Here is a 27,441-nt window from a genome sequence, read left to right on the forward strand (position 1 = left end):
ATGTTTATTGGGTTTTCCTGGTGATAGGGGTAATTCACGAAGGCTCTAAAGGCTTTGGGAAGATGCCTTTGGGTGGATCATTTTAGACTTTCGAATCAGTAACACTAAGGCAACCTTTAGGACCTTGCTGTGAGAAGGAACCCAGCGGTCGGTCGTTGTGTGGGTGTTGGTGAGGACTAGCTGTGTGGCAGGGCAGCACTCGGGGATGAGATGAGGCGCATTGTGGGGGGTTCCAGGGAGAACTCTTCTGGGAAGCAGAGTTGGTGCCAGTGCTGAGTCTCCTGGTCCTTCAGTTAGCGTTTAGCTGGTACGATAAAAGAAACCTAATGGAAGGAGTCTCAGTTATTAATTCTGCAGAACTGAGCAACATTGCCATCTGTTGGGTGAAGCTTGTAGGGTCGTACTGTGATTTTTAGGAGAGGGAATTGTGGCGTCCTGAAGTGAAAGAAGAAATAGGCTGCCTGCTGCTGTGGTCACCCCCAGGTTTCAGAGCAGCCCCTAAACGGGCTGGGGACCATGAAAGCCTTGTTTGAAAATTAAGGGGAGAAGCACTAAGAGAAAGCATGAACCTGGTATTTCTAGCACTAACCATTCTTTTTTTTATTTTTAAGATTTTATTTATTTATTTGACAGAGAGAGACAGCCAGTGAGAGAGGGAGCACAAGCACAGGGAGTGGGAGAGGAAGAAGCAGGCTCTTAGTGGGGAAACCTGATGTGAGGCTCGATCCCAGAACACCGGGATCACGCCCTGAGCCGAAGGCAGACGCGTAACCGCTGCGCCACCCAGGCGCCCCGGCATTAACCATTCTTATCCGAATTGTTGTAGGACATGTTTATTTCCTTTCCATATTTGAATGTCAATGAAAGCAAAATCTTTATTTTCTCCTTTATCTTCTCTAATGATGGCAAATCGGTGACCCAGTTGCCGCACATCCCAGGTACCAGGTTGCCTTCAGGTTGCCGGGTGGCCCAAGGAGGTAAGTGCACAGACTTTGCAGGCAAACCTAGGGCTGATCTCTGATTTTCCTGCTGTGTGACTTTGGGCAAGTCATTTCCTCAGTTTCCCTTTTCATCTGTAAAACAGGCATATTGTTAGGACCTACCTCACAAGGTGGTCTTAAGGATTAAAAGGGGAGAAAGATTAAGTTTATGCAGGTGTGGAATCCTTAATGATACTCATTAAATGCACCTGCTCTGATGATCAGTAATTGGTAAACAATTAGACCAGAGAAGTAGAGTCCTAAAATAGTGTGTTAAGAGAATAGGGACAAATTGGAATATTTCCCACTCAGCACTTCTTCCATCTTTACCCGGTGCAGTCTTTATGACTTCCTGAACACCACAGAATAGTAGTCATGATTCTGTTTAAAGTGGTGTCATATTCTGGGTGAGAAGTTTTGTTTTTCTTAAAAGTACCAGAACTTATAGATGCAAATGGTGTGCCGTGCGTTTTTTTCCCACTGAAACTTCCAAGTGCTGAAACATTACCCAGATGCCCTTTTGGAGGAATCTATAACAAGTTTTCTAAATATCTTTATTATGAGTGAATTATTGGTTCCTTGAAGATGGATTTGGTTTTTGGAAATGGGGCATCATTTATTTGGTGCCCTAGCTGGGGAGTAAGATTAGGTGTGGTAGTATATCACATTTGGTCAAAAACAGAGAAGTCTGGAAGCAGTTTCCAGAGAGGAATGCTGAAATGTTTTGCTCCTTGGCTATTTAAAGCTCAGTGATCTTTTGGGTATACAAATTCTGATGTGATTGTTAAAAATCACCTCATTTCTTTATAATTACTCATCCCAGTTGTCCCCTTCCTCCCCTGAAGGTATTAAAGAAAGAAGTCAACCTTTCATTGTGTCTTTCCTGAATTTTGCATTTAAAGTAGACAGGAAGGGCGCCCAGTTGGCTCAGTCAGAAGCACATGCAACTCTTGATCTCAGGGTTGTGAGTTTGAGCCCCATGTTGGGTGTAGAGATTATTTTAAATAGATAAAGTTTAAAAAATAAATACAGTAGACAGGGGATGTACTTTGCCTTGGTCAACGCAACACCCCAGTCTCCTCACGTCAGGTCAAGTAATATGAGAGGGAAACAGAGGACTTGAGGAATTTGCCCTCCACTTTGCATATAGGTTCAGAAAGGCTAATTGAGAAGTGGAGCCTATTTCCTAACTTAGAAACCCTTGCTTGTTTCCTTGCAGACTATTACTGACTGTCAAAGGTTGCCATGTGCTTTTTAAATAAAAACAATCAGGAGAATTTACTTCATAAATTGTGTCTTGCTCACCTTCCTACAAATCCCCTTTCTGGGTTCACATGGAGAAGTGAATTTGTTCAGCTTTTAATTATAGGAATAAGTTTCATTGTTCTACAAATAAAAGATGCTGCCACTTTATGCTATAACATGGAACCTCACTTTCAACACCTAACCATTACGAGAATAATTTCGTTGTAATGCATACAATTTTTAAAACCCAGGGCAATTTTTATTAATTTCGTAAACATTTATACTGCAGTAAGTAGAAGTGTGCTAAAAAGAAAGCCATAACACATTGTTATTAACCACAGATGAACACACGTAGAAATCCTTCATACCTGCTAAGGGTGCCGTCCGTGTGCTCTTAGCGCACTCAGCACGAACCGCTCCCTTCAGGAGGGTTTGTCTCTTCATCAGGGCGGTCGGTCACGTAGAAGCCGCGCTCCTCTATCGCCCGGTAGAGCGTGATGTACTTGGAGGCCTTCCTCGTCCTTGGAACCACATACTTCTCCGTGAACTCCCTTTTGCCCAGTTGCTCCTTGCCTTCTGCGGTCAGAACGCAGTTAATGAATGTGAGGGTGTAGCTGTAGCAGTTGTGATGGTCTTCTTCGTACCTTACAAAACAAGGACGTTGAGAGGGGAAGGCTGGGGTTTAAAAGCGGCTCAGGCACAGGCCGTGCAGCTGCCGAGAGCCTGCAGGGTTGAAATGGGGCTCCCTGCACACTGGGTCTGCTGACCCCCTGGACGACTGAGCTCCCAGAGTGCAGTTCTGAGGGACGCTCAGCAGCTTGGGCTATTTCTGCTTGCAACTTAAGTAAGACAGGAGTGGACTCACCTAGATGTTCAGAGTGCTGACTTAAGTTGTACAAAACCGCCAGCTTGGGGAACTGACATTTTAGAAATGGAGTTCCATTTCTATGTCCACACTTATTTTAAGGGAAGCCTCAAAACAATTAGGTCCACAAGTGTGCTATATATCCAAGTGTTGAGGGAGCAAGAAATTGAGAAATAAATTTCAAAGTCACTATAAATCCAAAAAAAGTTTTAGGTAGTTTTACATTTTAAACTTTTTAAAATTTTAAGGGACTATAATATGGCTTTTGCTATACAAGTTAAATGTTAAGTATGTAAAAATGTCTAATCAAATAACTGGAGTACTAAGTTGTGGTCCTTTGGGTTCTTAAGATCCGGTGATTCTGTTGTGTAAACGTAGGTGGGCTCAGCTCTGCAGGAAACCCAAAGCCATTCAATCCCTGCGGAAGCTTTGTTGCAGATACTACTGCCTCAGTACAGGCTCAACATGGACTCAACGCAGCTCAAGAGCCCTCTGAGCTGCGGCCACGCCTGCGTGGGGAAGGAGGGCCAGGCAGCGGGCGGTCCCCGCCACCCCGTACCTCTGCGGCAGCCAGGCCTCCGTGGCAGAGAAGTCTTCCAGGTACTTGTCCCACTGATCCATCAGTCCAAACATGCCAGGCTGCAGTAACGGGATACTCACACTCTGCTCCCACCCTGCTTCATCTCGCTGCACGCCACACGTGGTGTAATTATACACAATTCCTGCAACCGAAGCTGGAGTCACGCGGAGGCCAAAGGGAAGCACCTCTGGGAGAAGGGGTCAGCAGGAAACGGCAACAGCCACCGCGGTCAGTACGGGAAGTTAGCCAGATCGCACTCTCTTTTGCCTGTCCGAGAGCAGGAGACCACGAGAATCCCCTCCAGGATCAAGCTGCGGAGGCAGTCACCCACCGAACAGATCTAGAGCCTGCCCTAGAGGCAGGGAGGATGGGGGTGTCGGAGCCCCTGCCTCTCCTGCCCTCAGCACATCATTTCTTTCAGGGAAACCAAGTTCTTGCCCCACCCGCTCTTCGGCTCTGGGAAGTTGCCCCCAGCACACGGAGACAACAGTAGAGCCATAATCATCTCCAAATAATCTTGCTGAAGTTTTCTATGTACAAGTGGGGTCTATCTGGTTTCCTTAAATCAGCACTAAATTTCCACTGAGACAATGGGTCGTAAGTTTGATGGCTCATGTGAGTAAACGGGAGTCCAGTCCTGGATTTCTGTTCATGGGTGTGTTTCTCCTGCCTGGAGCAGGTACAGAAAGGCTGCATTCAGACTTCACCTGTGAGGCCTGTGATCACAGCCTCCCCTGCCTGGCCTCACTCGCCATCCCCAGGCCCAGACCTCCCTGTGGCTGGGGTGCCAGCCCCTTTGCCTGCAGACCAGATGTTCTGGTTTCGGTGCTTCCAGGCTGTGCCCTCAACACTAACTCTGGCCAAAGGAACTGCTTTGTTTAAATGTACCCCCCCTCTTTTTTAAAGTGAACAACAGTGGGCCCCACCACATGCTCAGGGGCTCTATCCCCTGATTTATCCCTGAGACCCCTTCCTGGACCCTGGAGATCCTGGAGTGTGAGGACCCAGTAGCAGTGGGCTGGGCCCAGATTCCACTTCCAACACAAGAAGAAATGATGGGCACTTCAACCTCTGCACGCATCTGTTTCTTCCTCTCTTAAAAAACTAACAAAACAGGCTTGCGATACTCTTGGCTGACAGAACAACAAAGAGCTTTCAAATATTTAGTGTTGTCAGTACTAAGCTGCTGTAAAGTCAAGCATTTCTCTTCTTGGTGGGTAGCATCACACACCTCATAGTGCAGTAGGAGAACCCAGGGAAAAGAGGAATTCCCTAAATGTTGTCATCACTTCTCTGGAAATACCACTGTCCCCTAACTAGGTATTGTGGGGAGTTTTTCAGCTTAAAAAAAAAAAAAAACAGTGACCATGCACTCACCATTTGTGTTGGTTATTCCGACATGAAGATCGGACCTTCCATCGTACTCCCTGAAAGAAACGAAGAGTCGGTATTTAAAGTAGGAGAGCGATCTTGGCTAGTGCCGGAACTTGCCATCAGTGGCCAGGTGAGTGGGAGCACTGTTTTCTTTTTTTAAGATTTCATTTATTTATTCGACAGAGAGGCAGCGAGAGAGGGAACACAAGCAGGGAGAGTGGGACCAGGCTTCCCGCCGAGCAGGGTGCCCGATGTGGGGCTCCATCCCAGGACCCCGGGATCACGACCTGAGCCAAAGGCAGACGCTTAACAACTGAGCCACCCAGGCGCCCTGGAAGCACTGTTTCAAAACTGGTTGAGCCAAGAGTACATTCGAGGTAGAAAATACTCCCCTGGCCCCCCACCTGGATTTTCTAGCCCACCACCCATTACTGAAGGTAGTGTGCTGGAAGGCCAGCCCTGCTGGAGCATAAAGTCAGCTTAACTCCTGGCTGTCCAGCAGAGGGGCGCACTTGGAGGTCGGTTGTTGAAGGAGCTCCTCATTCTTTCCTCCTGATAGGTGAGGCTACGGCCTGTTCATCAGGCCGACTGGGGAAAGGATCCCGGGTGCATCTCAGTGGACCTCTACCATCACAACTGAGACAGCGTCTTTTGGTCTTTGTAGCCCACGGTCACACCCACTTCTGGACAGCCCTTGTTTCCTGAAATTACTCTCTACCTGAGAGTGTTCATTAAATCTGTGACTCCATATGATTTAATCTTTGTGTACAATCCCAGGCCATTCACTCACTAGCCCTGGGACATGAGCAAGTCACTTTCTCTGATCTCAGTTTCCTCGTCTGTGAAATGGGAATATCACAAACCTCCCAGCAAGCTGGTTGTAAGAATAAAATGCCTGTTGAGTGTCTGCCACATACAGGTGTTGAATAAATCAGAGGTGATTGTTAAATGATAAGGTTCCTTCATGAGACCGCAGGTTCCTCGGGAAAGCAAGCAGTTCCAGGCTTTAAAATGACCAAGAACACAAACAGCTGCCCCACCTTCAGAGTGATCCCCCAGGTCATCTTCTTGCAGCCACTCTGAGTGTTTTGAGACCCCATGGGTTCAAAGCTGAGAATGAAGCTGGGTAAAACAGTACCAGTCTGACTGTAGCGCTGCACTTACCATGTCATCTACCCTGAGATCGCTGCCCAAGCGTGTCATGGCACTTTGTCTCCTGCCCAAGTCCCAGCTGTTCCTTCCCTCCCCCATCCTTCAGTGGTTTCTCAGTCCTGCATGGATGTTTACTGGGTGGGAACTGTGGGCCTGTCATTTGAAGTGAAGGGCTAGTGGCACAACAGGAAATAAGACTGACGAGGTCTATGCCGTCTTGGAGTTTGCTCGCTTCCAGAGAAGACTTTTTAGTTTAACAAGTTTTTAATAGTTAAGTGCTCTTAGGGGGAAAGAAATATAGAATGTTACAGAAGCATGTCATAGTGGCAGGGCCATTCCTCTCCCATACAACACCTGTGTATAAATTTAGAAAAGGTACTCCTTCCTGCAGATACAGCTCTGCGCAGAGCTTTTGACTTAGTTAAGTATAGTGCAGACTAAGTTTCAGGACCCAAAACACCTTGGCGAGGCAGCTTTGTGCAGTCCACACCCTGCACAACCATATGTGGCAGCCCTGAGAGATCTTAACCTACTTTGATAAGAAACTCAGTGATTCCTTTGGGTTATTGTGGGTTCTCTTTTACAAAGTAGGTGAAATTGTCTCAAGGTGAGTTGTGGAAGTCAGTCCTGAGGTTTTGGAAATTGGATGAGAGGGAAAGGAACAGTTTGGAAATTGGCGGTAGAAGGTCTGGTGGGCAAGGGACTACTTAGGTTTCTGCAGATCCTGGTCTGTGGGGATGGGAAGATGCCAAAGCATGTAACCTGTTTCAACATCACCACCTCCCTTCTGCTGATGCCAAACAAGGCTAGGCCCATCAGTATTGCTACCACGTCATAGAATAAATAAATGCTTATTAGGGGCCAACCTGAAAGCCTGTCATGTTCTAGAGAGCAGGGCTGTGGCTCCTTCACAGTGACATCCCTAGGGTTTCTCACACAGAACTGCTCAGTAAGGTATTTGTTGAATGAACCAATGTTATGGCGAACAAGTTCTGAGTTTTAGTCACTTTATTCAAAAGCTTTTGGGATCCAGCCAGTTAATCCTCCCAAGTTAGCATGAGTGAGGGGATCTTATGAAACATTTTGGGCTTCATGATTCAGGTAAGGGAAAAGAAGGTTCTGCCCGTTACATTCTGAACCGAGTATAAGAATAAGATGGAGGGGCGCCTGGGTGGCACAGCGGTTAAGCGTCTGCCTTCGGCTCAGGGCGTGATCCCGGCATTGTGGGATCGAGCCCCACATCAGGCTCCTCTGCTATGAGCCTGCTTCTTCCTCTCCCACTCCCCCCTGCTTGTGTTCCCTCTCTCGCTGGCTGTCTCTATCTCTGTCAAATAAATAAATAAAATCTTAAAAAAAAAAAAAAGAATAAGATGGAAAGGAGTATGTTGGCTCAACATGGGGACGGGTGCCTGAGCAGGTGGACCTGCCTTATCACTGAACCTCACCACCCTGCCAGGTCAGCAGGACCCTCAATTCGCGGATGAGGAGCAGAGACTGGAGGGTCTGGAGCTGGTCTGAACTGGGATAGGAATTGGGGGCTTTGTGGCAACACAGCCCACACTGTTCTCTCTGCACCCTGCAGCCTCCGGGAAGGGGCAGGCGTGCAGCGCTCTGCACACTTCGGTTCATTTCACCCACATAAGACGGGAAGGAAATCAAGGCAGTCAGTAAGCAGGGAAGTGAAGACACCACTCCAACTGTCTTATGCCAAACCAGTGCTCTCGAGGGCACATGGGAGTCGAGAGGGTAGATTTCCAGGAGGCCGGGGGTCTCAGCATCAGGTCGCAGTGGTGCTCATTCTGTAACGTCTGTGTCCATGCTCTCACACCTGGCTCCTGCTGGGCTGATTCTAATTCCATTTGTAAACTCCACAGGGACACTAAGCAGGCACAGTCCTTTCTTTTGATTTCTGAAATCTTTCTTAAAGTCAGGTGGTATCCACCACTGCGGTAGACCACCTCTGGTCTTCAATTTAATTCATCTTTATTGCGGAATAGTCTGTATGTGGCCTTTCTTCAGGCTTCGTATGTTGTACCTGTTTGTCAAAAATTACAGACTAATGCGCAGTAAAGAAATTATTTTGATTAAAGTAGATACTGGGTCATTTTCCCAGTTAGCCCCTTAGCACCAAATCTATGAGCAAAGAAAAAGCTTCAAGCTATGAGTTTTCCTCTTTTAAGATTGTATAAGCAGGTTTGACCTTCCCTTATTCTTCATATAGTCTTGCACTTATCACTCTAGGAAAGTACATACACCATCTATCTTTATGAAATGAATAGGCCTACGTTTTAGGATTTAATGCCAAAACACTGGCAAGATTTTCCACCAAACCTCACACTGTATAGTACATGTTAGAAAAAGAAAGTTTCCGGGGCACCTGGATAGCTTGATTGGTTAAGTGTTCAACTCTTGGTTTCGGCTCAGGTCATGATCTCAGGCTCACGGGATCTCCTTGGGCTGCGTTGTCCCCCTGACCTGCCCCCCCGCAACAGGCTCTGCATTCCGTAGGGAGTCTGCTGGAAATTCTCTCTTCCTTTTCTTATCCCTCTGCCCCTCCACCCCCCACCCAACCCCCCCGCACGCACTCTCTCTCTCAAATCTTTAAAGAAAAAATTTTAGTGACTACAACACAGAAGGAAAAGTTTACAGAATCACTTAATATAACACTCAAAAAACACTGTACCTAAGAAATGTCCCTTGAGTTGGTCTGAGGAGGAATGAACATTTTTCTTGATGCCCGTTGGTAAATGGATCGGAGATGCTAACGGGTGCTTCCTCCAGCTTCCTTGAGCCCGTGACCTGGCCGCAGAGGGGGCAGCATTGGGGCATGCTGAAACTGTAGATGTATTTCTTACAGTGGTTGAATTTAATTAAAGGCTTTCCAGCCTCTGGACGCTGCATGGCTTTCCTGTCCTGGGCAACCAGGACAGGTTTCCCAAGACTTCCTTTTCCTCATCACCTGGCTAGCAAGCGTACGCCTCCCCAGTAACCTGAACCACAGTGATGTCATTCTGATTGACGGCTTCAGAAGCCAAACCAAGTGGGATTAACCAGTAACCAGACCGCCCCAAAAACTGGTGTCTTAAAGAGCTAGTTTTCATTTTCGCTCACTTGCGAAGTTTCTTTCCAGCCTCGTATGTTTGCAACTGTCAACACACCGCTCCTACTCCCATCCTACTTTTCTGTGAAGCCGTCCTTTGCTTCCTTGAGCATTCCCTTGCACCGGCAGAAATGGAATCGTGTTTCTACTAGGGCTCTGATATTTCATCAGTCATTAGTCTATGAGCTTCTTGAAATTAGGGACCCACATTTATTTCTGTGTTTCTAGAACAGGTTATTATGCTGTTGGATAAATATGTGATATCCTTGGAGGCTGTTTTCTTTTGATGTTTTATATCGTAGAAGTAATCTTGCTCATAAAAAATTAACAGCAGTTAGAAATAAGGATAGTGGGAGCGGGACGGGTACTGGCTAGGAGAGGGCAAGAGGGAGTTTCTGTAGCCTGGAGCTGCTCTGATTCATTATCAAAGGGTTGGTTGTATTAAGTATTCAGTTTGCAAAAATTCATCGAGCTGGACATTTTACTACATGCACTGTATGATTATTCAATTTTAAAGTAATTTTGAGAAACCGCAAAAAAAAGGGGAAGAAAAAGTAATGTTCCCTGTTCCTCCATCACATTTTTCCACTCACCATGTTCCCTGAGAAAACGAATAGTAAGGTAAATGAGTATTTCCACATAATTGTTTAAATCCTAGTGTTGCGATAACAGTACTGTTTTGAAATGTGTGTATTTCTCTCATCTTGGAAATTTATCTACAGTATTAAGACTATAGGTCCAGCTCATCCTTCCTGCATAGGAATCCATAGTTTGGTTGCACTACACTTTTTTTTTTTTTAAGTAATCTCTACACCCAACATGGGGTTTGAACTCACAACCCCGAGATCAAGAGTCACGTGCTCTTCTGACTGAGCCAGCCAGGCACCCTGCACCATACGTTATTTAACCAATTCCCTGTCGATGCCTATAGTTCCAGAGAAAAGCAATGGTAAAGGGAAGACCTGTGGGTATCATGATGGGTATAGTTGCTTTAGAAAAGTGTTTCATAGCATGCGTTTAAATAGATTACAGTACGCTGAAATGCAGAAAAGTGCATATTAAGTATTAATAATATGAAAATAATCATCAGACTCACAGAACTAGAAAAAACCTTAGAAATCATTTCAACCATCTTCTCTTGTTACAGTGAAGGCAGACAGGCTATAGCTAGATGCCCAGCTCGGGTGACCAAGGTCTGTGGTGGTTCATTATTAATACATAAACCATGCAGCTATTTTTTGATTGATTGAGTGACCCAAGTTACTTTCTTTTCTTTTAATTTTAAAATTTTTTTTAATATTTTTTTATTTATCTGAGAGAGAGAGACAGAGAGAACATGAGCAGGGAGGAGAGGGAGAAGCAGGCTCCTTGCCGAGCAAGACCCTGGGATCATGACCTGAGCCAAAGGCAGATACTTAACCAACTGAGCCACCCAGGTGCCCCCAACTGAGCCACCCAGGTGCCTCTATTTTCAACTGAGAATATATTCATCTTCATGAGGAATTTTTAATCTTATGAAAAGGAACTGAGGCATCATGCCTTGATAAAGGTTTTTAATATACTAGCATTCCCTTTCTCAAAAAACACAGGCATCTTGGGGCACCTGGCTGGCTCCTTCAGTAGAGCATGTGACCCTTGATCTCAGGGTTGAGTGTGAGCCCCACGTTGGGTGGAGGGATTACTTTAAAATAAATTCAAAAACTCTTAAACACAGGCATCTTAAATCCTTTTTTACCTTATTTTCTCTATTTCTAAAAATCTTTTGGTAAAAATAAAACATAGATACAGATGAAAACACAAAACAAATGTATAGTTTAAGGACTTATTTTACTGTGAACCCTTGTAAGTACCACTCAGGTCAAGAACTAGAACTTTTCCAGCCGTCTCAGAGGCCCCTGCCGTGTCCATCCCCGCTCTTCCTCCAAAAGTGACCCCCACCCCCACTTTTATAGTAATGACTCCTTGTGCTTCATTTTGGTTTCAGCATCCAGTGTGCATCCGTAAATACCATGGTTGAGTCTTACCCACTTAAACGTTTGTGTTCTGTATTTTAAGTTTTGGTTGCTTTTCCTTCCTTCCTTTGATTTTTGTTATCATATATCTGTGAAGCATCCAGATCACTGGACCTGTAGCGTCTCCCACGGTCTGTTGCCGACTGCTTACTCGGGGGTTCAGTTCAACGCACTGCTGTGGCTTCTGTAGATCCTTCAAATTCCCAGCTCGTTCCAGAGACTGAAGTCTGATCCTCTTGTCAAGACTGTGGGTGGTAATGTGTTCTCTCATCACATCACATCTGGTCTTCACTCTTTTTTTATGTTGGTCCCCATTATTCTCAGTGCTCAGAGATCCATTCATTCACCAGCAGTGGTACAGTGATGCTATTCTAAGCCCATCGTGTTGTTTTCATACATTAGATGGAATAATAGCATGAGAAGATGCTTCCCCTCAGCTGTTCCTTACTTACACAGCAGCACAGGCAGACTGGAAGGATTGGATAGGTGCCTGAATCCTTATTCACATTTCAAGATAATGAGGACATCTCTGACGTACTCAGAAAGTGCCCTGTTGGTTTCATATCTGTTTTACTCTAATATCACTTAATGAACTCCTAGATGTGAACATATTAGCTGGCTTTCAACCCAATGTGGTTTTAATTCTTGTCAAAGCTCAGATTGTCCCGTTTTGGCCTCTTCAAATGGCTCCTGAGTCCTTTCCACATGAACCTACTAGTCACTGATGATTTCCTTGCCATCTAGTCCATCGAGCTGTTCCAGGTTCATCTCAGACCTTTCCAAAACCCAGACTTGGGATCGGCCATTTCTCCAAGAAGCCCTGATTCCTTTCTTTCAGTGGGAAATGGTATTTCAAGAGTACAGTCTTCTCACTAAGGATGTTTATTGGTTATTTCTCCACCTTTTCAGTGAGCAGAGCGGGATAAAGCAAGTGCACACATGAAGATAAAATACTTCATGAGTTCAGACTGCTATTTCTAATTCAAATTCAGGACTACAGGGTTTTTACTTATCCTCTTCTATATTACATTTGCATCTCTTTTCTTCCACACTGAAAATTTTCATTCTCAAGGATACAGGGGGTATGGAATTAGAATGTTCCATAATTAGTCATTTGCTTAACCCCGCTTTACACATACAACAATCTCAGGATAAGAATAGCAATACCCCACCTCCGATTATGATTACTAAATAGAGTTAAACATTATTTTTGCATATACTCTCCTCACCTTCTTTATTTAAAGGGTTGTTCTATATCTTCGTTGTCAGAGCATCTGCCATTGTAAATAATAATCTCCTTCAATCCTCACTGAGACTTAGCTCTACACACAAACTGATATTTAATGGTCACTACTTGTCTTTTCCTCACTCTCTAGTAATTATAGTTATCTGAAGTTCACCCTCTAGAAGATTCCTTAGGGCTTATAGGAAGAATATTTCCTGAGTTTTTGCATGTTGGTAACAATTTCTCTCTGTTCTTTATACTTGGCCAGTTTTGCTGGATATAGAATCCTTGGCTGCCATTTTCTTTAATGTGTCATTCCATTTCTTCTGGCATAAAGCACTGCTGTCCGGAAGCCTGATGACAAACTAATCTTTCTCTCGTAAATCATGTGTTCTTTTTTTTTTTAAGATTTTATTTACTTTAAGGAGAGAGAGAGAGAGCACATGAGTAGGGGGGAGGGCAGAGAGAGAGAGAGAAGTAGACTCCCTGCTGAGCAGGGACCCCCCCCCCCCCCGATGCGGGGCTCCATCCCAGGACCCCAGGACCATGACCTGAGCCAAAAGCAGACACCCAACCAACCGAGCCACCCAAGCACCCCTCCATGTGTTCTTTTTTGCCAATATGGCCAGATGATTTTTTCTTTCTTTTTTTTCTTTTTTACAATTTTATTTATTTTTTTTTTGAGAGAGAGAGAGGGCACAAGTTGGGGGAGCAGCAGAGGGAGAGGCAGAAGCAGACTCCCCACTGAGCAAGGGAGCCCGACACTGGGCTCCATCCCAGAACCCTGAGATCACGACCCTAGCTGAAGGCAGATTTTTTTTTTTTAAGATTTTATTTATTTATTTGACAGAGAGCGAGAGAAGGAACACAAGAAGGGGGAGTGGGAGAGGGAGAAGCAGGCTTCCCGACAAGCAGGCAGCCCGATGCAGGGCTCAATCCCAGGACCCTGGGATCATGACCTGAGCCGAAGGCAGTTGCTTAACCGACTGAGCCACCCAGGTGCCCCTGAAGGCAGACTCTTAACCGACTGAGCCACCCAGGTGCCCCAATTTTTTCTTTCTTTTTAAGATCAATATTTTTATTACAATATATCTTGATGTTGGTTATTTGGCATTGATTTACTCAGGGTTGTGATGTGTTCTTTGAATATGTAGTTTCACATCATTTTTATTTCAGGAAATTTTTCATAAATTGTAATTTTGAGTATTTTTTCTGTTTTCTTTGTTCTGGCTTTCTTCAAGAAATTCTTGAAGGATTTCTTGGATCCCTTTGCCTAGCTTTGGTATTTCTCACTACTTCTAAAAATGGAGATTAAATATACACATCACAGGGGCGCCTGGGTGGCACAGCGGTTAAGCGTCTGCCTTCAGCTCAGGGTGTGATCCTGGCGTTATGGGATCGAGCCCCGCATCAGGCTCCTACGCTATGAGCCTGCTTCTTCCTCTCCCACTCCCCCTGCTTGTGTTCCCTCTCTCACTGGCTGTCGCTATCTCTGTCGAATAAATAAATAAAATCTTTTTTAAAATAATAATAAATAAATATACACATCACAAAACTCACCTATTTAAAGTCTACAGTTCAGTGATTTGTATCCAATCTAAGTTTAGAACATTTGCATCACCCCAAAAAAGAAAGCTTCTGCCTATTTGCAGTCATTCTCTATCCACCGCTCCTCACAGCTCCTGGCAGCCATTAGTCTGCTTTCTGTCTATGGATCTGTCTCTCTGGACATTTCACATAAATGGAATCATACAATATGTGGTCTTTTGTATCTGACTTCTTTCACTTAGCATCAAGTTTTCAAAGTTCATCTATGTTGTAGCATGTATCTGTTTTTTTATAATAGTGCATTGTAATGTATAGACCACATTTTTAAAAAATTTTTATTTATTTATTCTTAGAGAGAGGAAGAGAGCGTGGTGGGGTGTGGGGCAGAGGGAGAGGAGAGAATCCCAAAGTGTTATCTTCTAGGGTGTCTGGGTGGCTCAGTCAGTTAAGTGTCTGCCTTTGGCTTGGGTCATGGTCCCAGGGTCCTGGGATCAAGCCTTGCATCAGGCTTCCTGCTTAGCAGGGAGCCTGCTTCTGCCTCTCCCTCTGCCCCCTCCCCCCCCCACCCGGCTGGTGTGTTCTCTCTCTCTCTCACTCTGCTCTCTCTCAAATAAATAAATAAAATATTTTTAAGTGTTATCTCCACTGCCATATTAATTGCAGCATTATTTACTATAGCCAAGTTATTAAAACATCTTAAGTGTCAATCAACAGAGAAATGGATACAGAAGATGTGGTGTATAGATATACAATGGAATATTATTCAGCCCTGAGAAAGAGAAAGAAGGACATTTTGCCACTTGTAACAACATGGATGGACCTTGAAGGCATTATGCTAAGTGAAATAAACCAGACAGAAAAAGACAAATACTGCATGTTATCACTTATATGTGAAATCTAAAAAAAAGAAAGAAAGAAAAAGAAAGAAAGAGGAAAGAAAGAAAGTCAAACTCATAGAAACAAAGAGTAGAGATGATGGTTGTGATTGCAGTGAGGAGGATGGATGGGGGAGATAGGGAGAGGTTGGTAAAAGGGTACAAACTTTCAGCTAAAAGATGAATAAGGTCTGGGGATGTAATGTAAAACATGGTGATTATAGTCGATAACAATGTACTATATACCTGATATTTCCTAACAGAATAGAACTAAAATGTTCTCACACACAGACAGAAAAGTTAAACATGTGAGGTGAGAGATGTGTTAATTAAATAGATGATGGAAATCCTTTCACAATGTATACGTATATCAAAGTACCATCATGTACACTTTAAATACCTTACACTTTTGTCAGTTATACATCAATAAAACAGGGAGAAAAACACAAAAATTAATTGACCACAATGTGAGCATTTATTTCTGGAATCTCAAATCTATTTCATTAATCTCTCTGTCTATCTCTACACCTGTACCACAGTGTTGAATAATGTAGCTTTCTAGTAAGTTTCTAAATTGGGATGTGTGAGTCCTCCAAATTTATTCTTCTTTTTCAAGAGCTTGTTTGGGTCCCTTGCATTTCCATATAAATGCATATAAATGTTATGGTCAACTTCTCAATTCATGCTAAGAAGCTAGTGGGAAATTTGATGGAATTGCATTGAATTTGTACCATCAACTGGGGAGTACTACCATCTTAACAACTGCAGATCTTCCAGTTAGTTTATTTATTCAGGTATTCTTTAATTTCTTTTGATGATTTTTTTTCTTACTTTTCAGTGTCCAAATCTCACACTCCCTTGTTAAGTTTATTCCTAAGTATTTTATTCTTTTCAATGTTACTGTAGATTGGAACTGTTTTCTTAATTTCTTCTTCAGGTTATTCATTGCCAGTGTATAGAAATACAATTGATTTTTGTGTATTGATCTTGTTTCCTGCAACCTCGCTGAACTCATTTCTTTCTTTAATGTTTTTTTTGTGTGTGTGTGTGGATTCCTTAAGATTTCCTATATACAAGATCATGTCATCTGCAAATAAGTATACTTTGACTTCTTACTTTCCAATCTGAAAAACTTTTATTTCTTTTTCTTGACTACTTGCTGTAGCTGGAAACTCTAGTACAGTGTTGTATAGAAGTGAGAAGAAAGAATATGCTTACCCTGTTCCTGATCTTAGAATGAAAACTTCCAGTCTTTAACCATTAAGTCCAATGTTAACTGTGAGTTTCTGGTAGATGATCTTACCACGTTGAGGAAGTTCTTCTTTTCCTAGTTTTTTGAGTGTTTTTGTCATGAAAAGGTATTAGATTTTTTCAAATGCTCTTCCTACATCTATTGAAATGACCATATGATTTTAATTTTTGCTTATTCTATTTACTTGATGAATTACATTGATATATTTTTTAAAGATTTTTATTTATTTATTTATTTATTTATTTATTTATTTATTTATTTAACAGAGAGAGCACAAGCAGGAGGAGTGGCAGGCAGAGGGAGAGGAAGAAGCAGGGAACCCAATGCAGGACTTGATCCCAGGACCCGGGGATTATGACCTGGGCTGAAGGCAGACTCTTAACTGCTGAGCCATCTAGGTGCCCCTACATTGATAGATTTTTGTATCTTGAACCAATTTTGTGTTCCTGGGATAAGTCTCACATGGTCATGGTGTATAATCATTTTTATATGCTGCTGGATTTGGTTTGCTATTATTTTGTTGAGGATTTTTATGTTTTTATTATTAAAGTATATTGATCTATAGTTTTCTCTGTCTGGATTGGTACCAAGGTAGTACTGGCCCCAAAGAATGAGTTGGGAAGCATTTCTTCTGTTTTTATTGTTGTTTGTTTGTTTGTTTGTTTGTTTGTTTGTTTTTGTTGTTGCAAGAATTTGTAAAACTTTAGTGTTAATTCTTATTTAAATGTTCAGTACAGGGGCGCCTCGGTGGCTCAGTCAGCTCTCACTGTCACTCTCTCTCAAATAAATAAATAAAATAAACGTTCAGTAAAATTCATCAGTGAAGCTATTGGTTCTGGGCTTTTCTTTGTGGGAAGTTTTTTGATTACTAATTCGATCTCTTTACTTGTTAAGGGTCTATTCATATTTTCCATTTCTTTTTTTTTTTAATGTTCATCTTTCACATTTATCTTATTTCATTTAAGAGAGAGAGAAAGCGCTCATGAGCAGCAGGAGAAGGAGGAGGGAGAGAGAGAATCCCAAGTAGACTCCATGCCCAGCACAGAGCCTGATACAGGGCTCAACCTCATGACTCTGAGATCACAACCTGTGACAAAATCAAGAGCCAGATATTTAACTGACTGAGCCACCCAGGCACTCCTTGCTATTTCTTCTTGAATCAGTTTCACTAGTTTGTGTCTCTCTAGAAATTTGTCCATTTCATCCAAGTTATCTAATTTGTTGATATACAAATGCTCATAATATTAGCTTATAACTTATTTTTGTAAGGTTGGTAGTAATATCCCCTTTTTCATGCCTGATATTAATAATTTGAGTCTTCTCTATTTTTTTCTTTGTCATTCTAACTAGTTTGTCAATTTTGTTGATTTTTTTCAAAGAACCAACTTTTTGTTTTATTAGTTTTCACTATTGTGTCTTTATACTCTATTTCATTTCTTTACACACAGATCTTTATTATTCTCTTACTTCTGCTTGTTTTATGTTTAGTTTCCTCTTCTAGTGTCTTACAGTATAAGATTACATTACTGACCTAAGATTTTTTTTTTAAGTTTTTAGTTAAATTCCAAGTAGTTAATATAGTGTGCAATCTTAGTTTCAGGTATACAGTATAGTGATTCAACACTTCCATACACCACCAGCGCTTATTACAATTACACTCCTTAATCCCCATCACTTATTTAAATCATCTCATCACCCACCTCCCTTCTAATAACCATCAGTTTGTTTTCTGTAGTTAAGAGTCTCTTTCAATAAATAAAATCTTTTTAAAAAATGAGTTTCTTTTTGGTTTCTCTCTCTTTCTCCCCTTTGCTCATTTGTCTTGTTTCTTAAATTCCACATAGGAGTGAAATCTTACGGTATTTGTCTTTTTCTGACTTATTTTGCTTAGCATAATACTGTCTAGCTCCATCCACCTTCTTGCACATGGCAAGATTTCATTCTTTTTTATGGCTGAGTAATATTTCATTGTATATATACACCACATCTTCTTTACCCATTCATCAACTGATGGACCCTTGGGATGTTTCATAATTAGGCTATTGTAGATAATGCTGCTATAAATGTCATCGTGCACATATCACATTGAATTAGTACTTTTGTGTTCTTTGGGTAAATACCTAGTAATGCAATTGCTGGATCATAGGGTAGCTCTACTTTTAACTTTTTGAGGAATGTCCATACTGTTTTCCAGAGTGGCTGCACCAGTTTGCATTCCCACCAACAGTGCAAGAGTGTTCCCCTTTCTCCACATCCTCGCTAACACCTGTTGTTCCTTGTGTTGTTGGTTTTAGCCATTCTGACAGTTGTGAGGTAATATCTCATTGTAGTTTTGATTTGCATTTCCCTGATGATAAGTGATGTTGAGCATCTTTTCATGTTTTCTTTTTAACGTAGTAATTTGCAGCTATAAACTTCCCTCTAAGCACTGCTTTCAATGCATGCTCTATGTTTTGGTGTGTTGCATTTTTATTTTTATTCATCCCAAAATTTTTTAAAATTCCCCATGTAATTTCTTATTTGAACCATTGGTTATTTCAGAGTGTGTTGTTCAGTTTCTACGTATTTGTGAATTTTCCAAATTTTCTTCTATAATTATGATTTGTAATTTTATTTCATGTCCATCTGAGACAATACTTTGTATGATTTCAGTCCTTTCACATTTATTGAGACTTGTTTTATAGCCTAATATATGGCCTATCCTGGAGATTTTTCCTTGTGCACTTCAAAAGAATGTATATTCTGTTTTTGTCAGGTTGGAAGTTTGATAGATATTTGTTAGGTCTGGTTGGTTTATAGCATTATTCCTATATTCTATTTATCTTCTGTATAGGTTTTCTATCCATTATTGAAGATGGAACATTGAAGTCCTCAAATATTGTTGATCTATTTTTCCCTCTGTTCTGTGAGGTTTTACTGCTTCTGTTTTGGGTGCATATATATTTATAATTGTTATATTAATGGATTGACATTTTTATCATTCTAAAAGCTTTGTTTCTAGTAAAAATTTTGTCATACATCTATTCTATCTGATATTAGTCTAGTCACTCCATTTCTCTTTTGGTAACTGTTTGTATTGAATACCTTCACCATCCTTTCACTTTCAGTGTACTTTTATTCCTATAAAGTAAGTTTCTTGTAAACAGCATGTAGTCAGATCATAGTTGTTATCTTTCATTCTGCCAACTCCTGCCTTTTAATTAAAGACTTTAATCCATTTACATTTAATGTAGTTACTGATGAGATAAGATTTATGTTTGTTGTTTGTGTTCAATATGTCTTATGTCTTTTTGTTCCTCTTTTCCTCCATTACTGCTATCTTTTGTGTGAAATATATATATTTTTTCCTAGTGTACCATTTTATTTCCCTTGTTATTTCTTTTACTCAATATTTTGAAATTTATTAAATCTCAGTGGTTTCCCTGGAAATTACAATTAACAAATTATAACAGTATAGGTTAGGTTAATACCAATTTAATTTCAGTAGCATACAAAAACGTTGCTTCTATATCGTGCCATTCCCTTCCCTATCCTTTGTTGTCATACAAGTTATATCTTTATATATGTGTGCCCATCAATACAGATTTATAATTCTTAATGGAGATGTCTTTCAAACCAGATAGGATTTTTTTTTAAGTTACAAAAAAAATGCATTTATGTTGCCTTTTATATTTATCTATGTAGTTACCTTTACTTGTTCTCTTTATTTCTTCATGTGAATTCAAGTTACTGTGTAGTGCCTTTTTACTTCAGCCTGAAGGACTCCTCTTATATTTCTTGTAGAGCATGTTTTCAAGGGAGGAATTCTTGCAATTTTGTTTATCTGGGAAGTTCTTATGTTCTCTTTCATTTTTGAAGGATAGTTTTGCTGGATATAGAATTCTTTGTTGATAATCTTTCTCCTTCAGATCTTTTACTATGTCTTTCCATGCCATATGGCTTCTATGCTTTCTGATGAGAAATCAGCTGTTAATCTTATTGAGAATCCCTGTACATCATAAGCTACTTCTCTTTTGCTACTTTCAAAATTCTTTGTCTTTCATCATTTTTATTATGATGTATCTACATATGGATCTCTTTGAGTTTGTTCTATTTGGAGGTTGTTTAGCTTCTTGGATGTGTAGATTAATATTTTTCATCAAATGGGGAAAGTTTTCTTGCCATTATTTCTTTAAATAGTCTCCATGCTTCTTTCTCTCTCTCCTCTTTTTGGGACTTCCATATGTTGGTATGCTTGAATGTCCCAGAGCTCTTCGAGGCTCTGTTTTTGTTTTTGTTTTGTTTTGTTTTGTTTTTTCTTGTTTTGTTTTTCTTAGCAGCTTTATTGAGGTATGGTTGAAATACAAACAGTGCACACATTTAATATATACAATTTGATGAGTTTGGACATATGTATACACACATAATACCATCACCACAATCAAAGTAATAGTTATAGCCATCACTGCCAAAAGTTTTCTTGTGCCTTTTTGTTTTTTGGCTGTTGTATTGTTTTGTGGCAAGAACACTTACCATGAGATGTACTATCTTAAAAAAATTTAAGTGTACGATAGAGTTTTGTTAACTATTAGCACTATGTTGCACTGCAGATATCTAAAACTTACTCATCTTGTATAACTGAAACTTTATACCCATTGAATCTGTTCATTTTTATTTACTCTTTATTATGTTCCTCAGACTAGATTATCTCAATTGACTCATATTTCAGGTTCACTGCTGATTCTTTTTCTGTTTGCTCAAATTTACTATTAAGCTCCTCTAGTAAATTTCTGTTTCAGTTGTTGTACTTTTCAACTTCAGAATTTCTACTTGGTTCTTTTTTTTTATACTTTCTATCTTCTTACTGATATTTTCTTTTTCTTTCTTTCTTTTTTTTTTTTATTATATTATGTTAGTCACCATACAGTACATCCCTGGTTTTTGATGCAAAGCTCGATGATTCATTAGCTGCGTCTTATTGATATTCTCTATTTGATGAGAAATCATTCTCATACTTTCCTGTAGTTCTTTAGACATGGTTCCTTTTTAGTTCCTTGAATATATTTAAAATAGCTGACTTTTAAATCTTTGTTAAGGAAATCCAAGATCTGGGCTTCTTCAGGGATAATTTCTGTTGATTTCCATATTTTCTTCTTTCTTTGAATGTTTTGTAATTTTTGTTGACAACTGGGCATTTTAAATAATATAACGTGACAATTCTGAAAGTCAAATTCTCTCCATTCCCTGTTTGTTCTTATATGCTGTTCTAGAACTTCATAAAACCTCTGAAAAGTATTCAGAGAAAAGGAACATTTATCTTCAGGGATGTAAATATAAGATCGATGAATGCCTTATAACAGAAAAAAAGGAAGCCAGAAGACAAGGAAATGACATTTTATTTTATTATTTTTTAAAGATTTATTTATTCATTCATTCATGAGAGAGAGAGAGAGAAAGAGAGGCAGAGGCAGAGAGAGAAGCAAGTTCCCCATGGAGCAGGGAGCCTGATGCAGGACTCGATCCCAGGACTCTGGGATCATGACCCGAGCTAAAGGCAGATGCTTAACCAGCTGAGCCACCCAGGTGCCCAGGAAATGACATTTTAGTGTTTAGGGGAGAAAGTATCATTCCAGAGCTATATATCCAGGAAAAATACCCTTCAAAAACAAAATAGATACATGAATTAGTACACACACACACATATATATTTGTTTGCTTTGTCAGCTGAGATGGCTGATAAGCAATGACATACCAGTAGCAATGAATATACCCAGTACCTGGATCTTGGTTTTGAATAACACTCTCCAAAAGAAGTAACTTGGCTCCCTTGAAGCAATGGCTGATTCTAGGATTGAAGTAGGTGATATACAAAATGAGCCTGGAACATCTTATAGTCCCAGATAGTGCTGAAGTCCTCAAAAAAGAATAAAACTCAATTAAGGGAGTATTTTCAGGAGCCAAATGAAAAAACTCCCAGTGGCCAGAGACAGAACAATTTGAACAATAAAGTAAATAAATTAGTATTAGGTTATAAGCCAAAGTAGAAGATAATATTCATGAGTCCATATTGATATACATAAATTACTAAATAAATAGGGCAGCAACAGACAAATCTCCCATGCAGAAAAACTCCACATAACTTATGGCGATACCCCACTGTCGGGGAGGTGGAGCATAACTCCCCACTCCTTAAATGTGGGCCGTGTATAGTGACTTCCTCTGAGAGAGGACAGTATGGAAACAAGGAAATTTTACAGTGCAAAAACCTGACAAACACAACCTCATCCAGGTGACCAAGGTTACCATCAATAGTGATGTTATCTTGATTGTAGTACCCTTTATTTTTTTTTTTAAGATTTTATTTGTTTGCGAGAGAGAGACAGCGCGAGTGGGAGAGGCAGAGAGAGAGGGAGAGAGAGAATCTCAAGCAGACTCCATGCTGAGCACAGAACCTGATGCAGGGCTCCAACCCAGGACCCTGAGATCATGACCCGAGCTAAAATCAAGAGTCAGATGCTTAACCGACTGCACCACCCAGGCATCCCAGTACGTACCCTTTATATGATATGTCGAAAATGGCATTTTAGGTCCAGCTTCCTCATCCCAAAACCTGTAATTCCAGTCTAATCACGAGAAAAGTATCAGACAAATCCCAATGGAGGGATATTTTACAAAATGTCTTACCAGAACTCTTCAAAACTGTCATGGTCATCAAACACTAGGAGAACTTCAGAAATTGTCACAGCCAAGAGGAGCCTAAGGAAACATTATTACTAGGTGCAATGTAGCATCCTGGATGAGATCCTGGAATAGAAAAAGGTATAAAGTAAGGACATTTGAATAAACTGTGGACTTTAGTTAATAATGTATTAATATGGTTTCATTCATGATGACATATATACTAAGATACTATTAAAAGGAGAAACTGGTTGTGAAGTATATGGGAAGTCTATACTATTTTCACAACTTTCTGTAGATCTAAAACTATCTTAAAAGTATATTTTAGGGGCACCTGGGTGGCACAGCGGTTAAGCGTCTGCCTTCAGCTCAGGGCGTGATCCCGGCGTTATGGGATCGAGCCCCACATCAGGCTCCTCTGATGTGAGCCTGCTTCTTCCTCTCCCACTCCCCCTGCTTGTGTTCCCTCTCTCGCTGGCTGTCTCTATCTCATAAATAAATTAAAAAAAAAAACTTAAAAAAAAAGTATATTTTAAAGAGTAGAGAATATTTTCTCAAATAATAAAAGCTAAGAAAATTAATTCTTGGGAGATCTTCAGTAAAAGAAATACTAAAAGAGTTCTTCTTGCTGGAAAAAAAAAAATGATCCTAAATGGAAACATGAAATGGTTGAAAGGAATGAAGAATACCAAATTTTATTTTATTTTATTTTATTTTATTTTATTTTATTTTATTTTATTTTATTTTATTTTTTAAGAATACCAGATTTTAAAACATTTATTACAGTATGTTGTTGGGTTCAAACATGTGCAGAAGTAAAACATATGACAAGAGTAGCATGAAAGTGGGGAGGAGAGTAAATGCAGTTAAGCTGTTTGCATTGTTTAGGAACTGGTAATAGTGCTAATTTAAAGTAGACTCTAATAAGTCTTAGATGCATATTGTAATGCCCAGAGTAATCACTAAAAGAATAATTTTTTAAGTTCATTTTTTATTTAAGTAAACTGCATACCCAGTATGGGGCTCAAACCACCCCAAGATCAAAAGTCACATGCTCTACCAACTGAGCCAGCCAGGCACCCCTAAAAGAATAATTTTTAAAATGTATACTTGAAAGTGTGTAACCAATGAAGAAAATGTAGAATAATGGAATTCAAAGCAATCCAAGAAAGGAAAAATAAAGAACAAATAACAGATGATATAAATGGAAAATTAATAACAAGATGATGGATTTAAATATAACTATATTACATATAATGTAAGTGGACTAAATAATTCAAAAACAAACATTATCCAACTTGAAAATTAACCATATGCCATTTATAAGAAATACAGTGAAGATATAAAAATACCCAGTAAGTTGAAAATAAAAGTATGGAAAAAGATATAACACACAAAAACTGTCTGAAAGAAAGTTGATATGATTATGTTAATATCAAAGTACACTTTAAGACAAGAATTGCTAGACTTTTCCTTTTTAAATTAGCACTCTCAGGAACATCTTTTATTGTCTTTACACAGTGTGTTGCATGCATTACAGTGTGGTCAACACATTCTCATTGAAAACACTACCCTGATGCAACAAACTACTAGCATTCTTAGAAACACCTTTTATACATGTGTTTTACATGTACTGATGTAGCACTGTCCTGATTCACATGTGTGACTAGCACAACGGGGGACATTTCTTAGTCATATGTGTTGGCAAAACAGAAAATATAGCAATCTTACATTTGTTTGAACCTAAACACATAGCTTCAAAATACATAAATCAAATGTTGACCGAACTAAAAGAAGAATAGACAATTCCACAGTGGGATTATACTAGAAATGAAAATGAATCAAGAAGAAAAAGATAACTAGAAAATCCTCAATAGTTTAGAAATTAAGCAACACACTTCTAAATAACTTATGGGTCAAAGAATAAATAACAGTGAGAATGAGAAAATATTTTGAACCAAATGATAAGGAAAATATGACATAAAAACTGGTGGAATACAACTAAAAGTTGCTTAGAGAAAATATTATAGCTTTAAATACATAAAAAAGAAGAACTTCTGAAAATTTGTAATCTAAACTTTCATCTCAAGAAGGTAGAAAATGAGGGATTTGAATGCAAAGAACACAGAAAAAGAAAATAGTAAAGATATAAACAGAAATCAGTGAAATAGAAGACGCATGTACAATAGTGAAAATGAACAGGTCAAAAGGTTGTTTATTGAGAAGCTTAATAAAATTGATAAACGCCTAATCTGACTTTTTAAAAAGAGAGAAAACATTAATATTAATATCAATCGTGAAAAAGAGACATTTTTACAGATCTAATGGACATTTTTTAAAAAAAAAGATTTTAACAACTCCATGACAATAAATTCAACAATTTAGATGAACTGGACTAATTTGTCTGGGGGCGTGTGGAGAAGTTTTCCAAACCTACCTCACTAAGAGAAAATCTGGAGTCCTATATGTAATACATCAATTAAATTTTTAATCAAATATCTTCTTATAAGTAAACTGCAGGCTGAGATGGCTTCAGTGGTAAATTCTTCCAAATATTTAAGGAGAAAATTCATACATATATTACACAGACTTTTCCAGAGATGAGAAAAGAGGGAGATAGAGAATTCATTTTATGCATATCTCAAATACTAAAACCTGACAGGGACATTACTAGAAAGGAACATTACAGATCAATTTTATCTCTCAAAAAAAGGTTGCAGAACTCCTAAACACAATATTAACAAATAAAATCTGATGATTTATAGAAAGAATAATATGCCAAGTGGGGTATGTCTGAGGAATTCAAGGTTGGTTTAACATTACAAAATTAATACAATTTACACAGAAGACAGGATAAAACAATACGGTTTTCTCAATAGATGGGGGGGAAGAACTTGATTTTAAAAAAAAAGCACATTCATGATTAAAAAAAAAAAAAAAAAGCTTAGAAAACTTGAAAGAGAAAGAACTTCCTTAATTTGAAAATGGCTTCAAAAACCCTTGGGCTACTAAAGGGTGAATACTAAAAACTTTCCCAGAATTCAGGAACAAGACAAGGCCCTCCACTATTACCACTTCTATTTAAGGTTACACTGAAGGTTCTCAAAAGTGCCCTGGCAAGAAAGGCAAGAAAAAGAAATACAAGATATAAAGTTTGGAAACTGTCATTCTTTGCTGATGGCATGATTGTGTGTGTAGAAAATCCCAAACAGTGAACACACTAGAATTAATATACGAAATTTAGCATATGGCAAGCAACAAATGATTAGGACATTTTAAAAAAATCATTTAAAATAGCATAAAAAAACTCATCTAGATACCTAAGAATAAATCTGATAAAAGTCTTTGAAGACCTATATACTGAAAACACTAATTTTCCAATATACTTCCTAAATTTCTGAGAGAATTTCAAGTTTTAAGTAACTGGAAGTTTATACCATGCTCATTCATTGTAAGATTTAATATTTTTACATCAAAGTGAAAGAAAGATTAACATACAGCTATATACAACAACACGGATATATCTCATAGACCTAATGGTGGCCAAAAGAAGACAGACAAAAGAGTACATATTGAATGGTATCATTTATATCAAGGTCAAGAACAATAGAAACTAATTTGTGGTGACAGGTGAGAACAAGCAGTTACCTTTGGGAGGTATTGACTGAGAAGGGGCATAAGTGAGCTTTCTGGGGTATGGATAATGTTCTTCATCTTGATCTGGTGATGATTTTATACACATGTTAAAAATTCACAGAGGCATGTATGTGTTTTGTATATTTCAGACTGTTACATCCCAACGTTGAAAAAATTTAAAAAGAGTATTTAAAAAAAAAACAATGGGAAACCATTGAAAGGGTTAAAGGAGGTGAGTGAGATGATCCTATTTATGTTTTTAAAAATATGTTTTGGGTGATAACCGACTGGAAGAGGGCGGGAGCCGAAGCAGGAAAACCAGGTAGGAGGCTATATATATTGCATAGGTCCAGGCAAGAAGTAATGGTTGCTTAGACAGGAACCGTGACGAGGGAAATGAGAGGACGCACTGGAGAGAGGTGTGGGAGCAGATCTGAAGGATATAGAGAAGCAGAAGGAATTGCCACGAGCATCTTTTTGGGTATTCACCCTAGGAAATGGAAGACAACTAAAACTTGGGGTGGGAGTAGAGCTCTTGACAAAGATCAGCGGGGAGAGAGCTGAGGAATTCCTTAAGGGGGAGGCGAGGTCGGTCGGGAACAGTTGAGGCGGCGCCAGAGAAAGGGACCTAAAGGGTGCAAGTTTGGGTAAGAAAAAGCTTTTGGGATTAAGGCGCGCATTTGAGGAAGCGGGAACTTGGCATCATGTGGAGTGAGGCGATTTTAAGGACCGGACGGGGGAAGATTCGTAGGAACCAACACCCGGGATAAGTCTGCGAGGACTGGGACGCCAGGGAGGCTGGGAGGCCCGGCAGGCTCGGAAATGCCTAACCTGGAGCGCGGGCATGGGGAGTCGGACCGGCCTCAGCCCCCAGGCGGAACCAATTATGACGGCGCCTAGGTTTCCGACCGGCGCTACAAAGGTGACACACGGGAGGGGC

The 27,441-nt window shown here is 39.9% G+C and overlaps 2 protein-coding genes across 2 annotated transcripts in view; one reads left to right on the top strand and one right to left on the bottom strand.

The window, feature by feature from the left end:
* Window positions 1-2,270, top strand: part of TSEN2 (tRNA splicing endonuclease subunit 2) — a 105,583-nt gene extending 103,313 nt beyond the window's left edge. Inside the window, exon 14 of the transcript XR_008959133.1 lies at window positions 923-2,270. The gene's annotated coding sequence lies outside the window, so the exon portion shown is untranslated. The remainder of the gene's footprint in view (window positions 1-922) is intronic.
* Window positions 821-9,176, bottom strand: MKRN2OS (MKRN2 opposite strand). The gene is made up of 5 exons (XM_026501399.4): window positions 8,880-9,176; window positions 5,048-5,097; window positions 3,650-3,812; window positions 2,594-2,869; window positions 821-1,073 (listed from the first exon to the last, which is right to left on the bottom strand). The coding sequence occupies exons 1-4, from the start codon at window positions 9,095-9,097 to the stop codon at window positions 2,629-2,631; spliced, it is 672 nt and encodes a 223-aa protein (XP_026357184.1). The 5' UTR covers window positions 9,098-9,176; the 3' UTR covers window positions 821-1,073; window positions 2,594-2,628.
* Window positions 9,177-27,441: the final 18,265 nt, after the last annotated feature.

This window comes from Ursus arctos, unplaced genomic scaffold (assembly GCF_023065955.2).
Source record: "Ursus arctos isolate Adak ecotype North America unplaced genomic scaffold, UrsArc2.0 scaffold_14, whole genome shotgun sequence".
NCBI classification, from domain to species: domain Eukaryota; kingdom Metazoa; phylum Chordata; class Mammalia; order Carnivora; family Ursidae; genus Ursus; species Ursus arctos.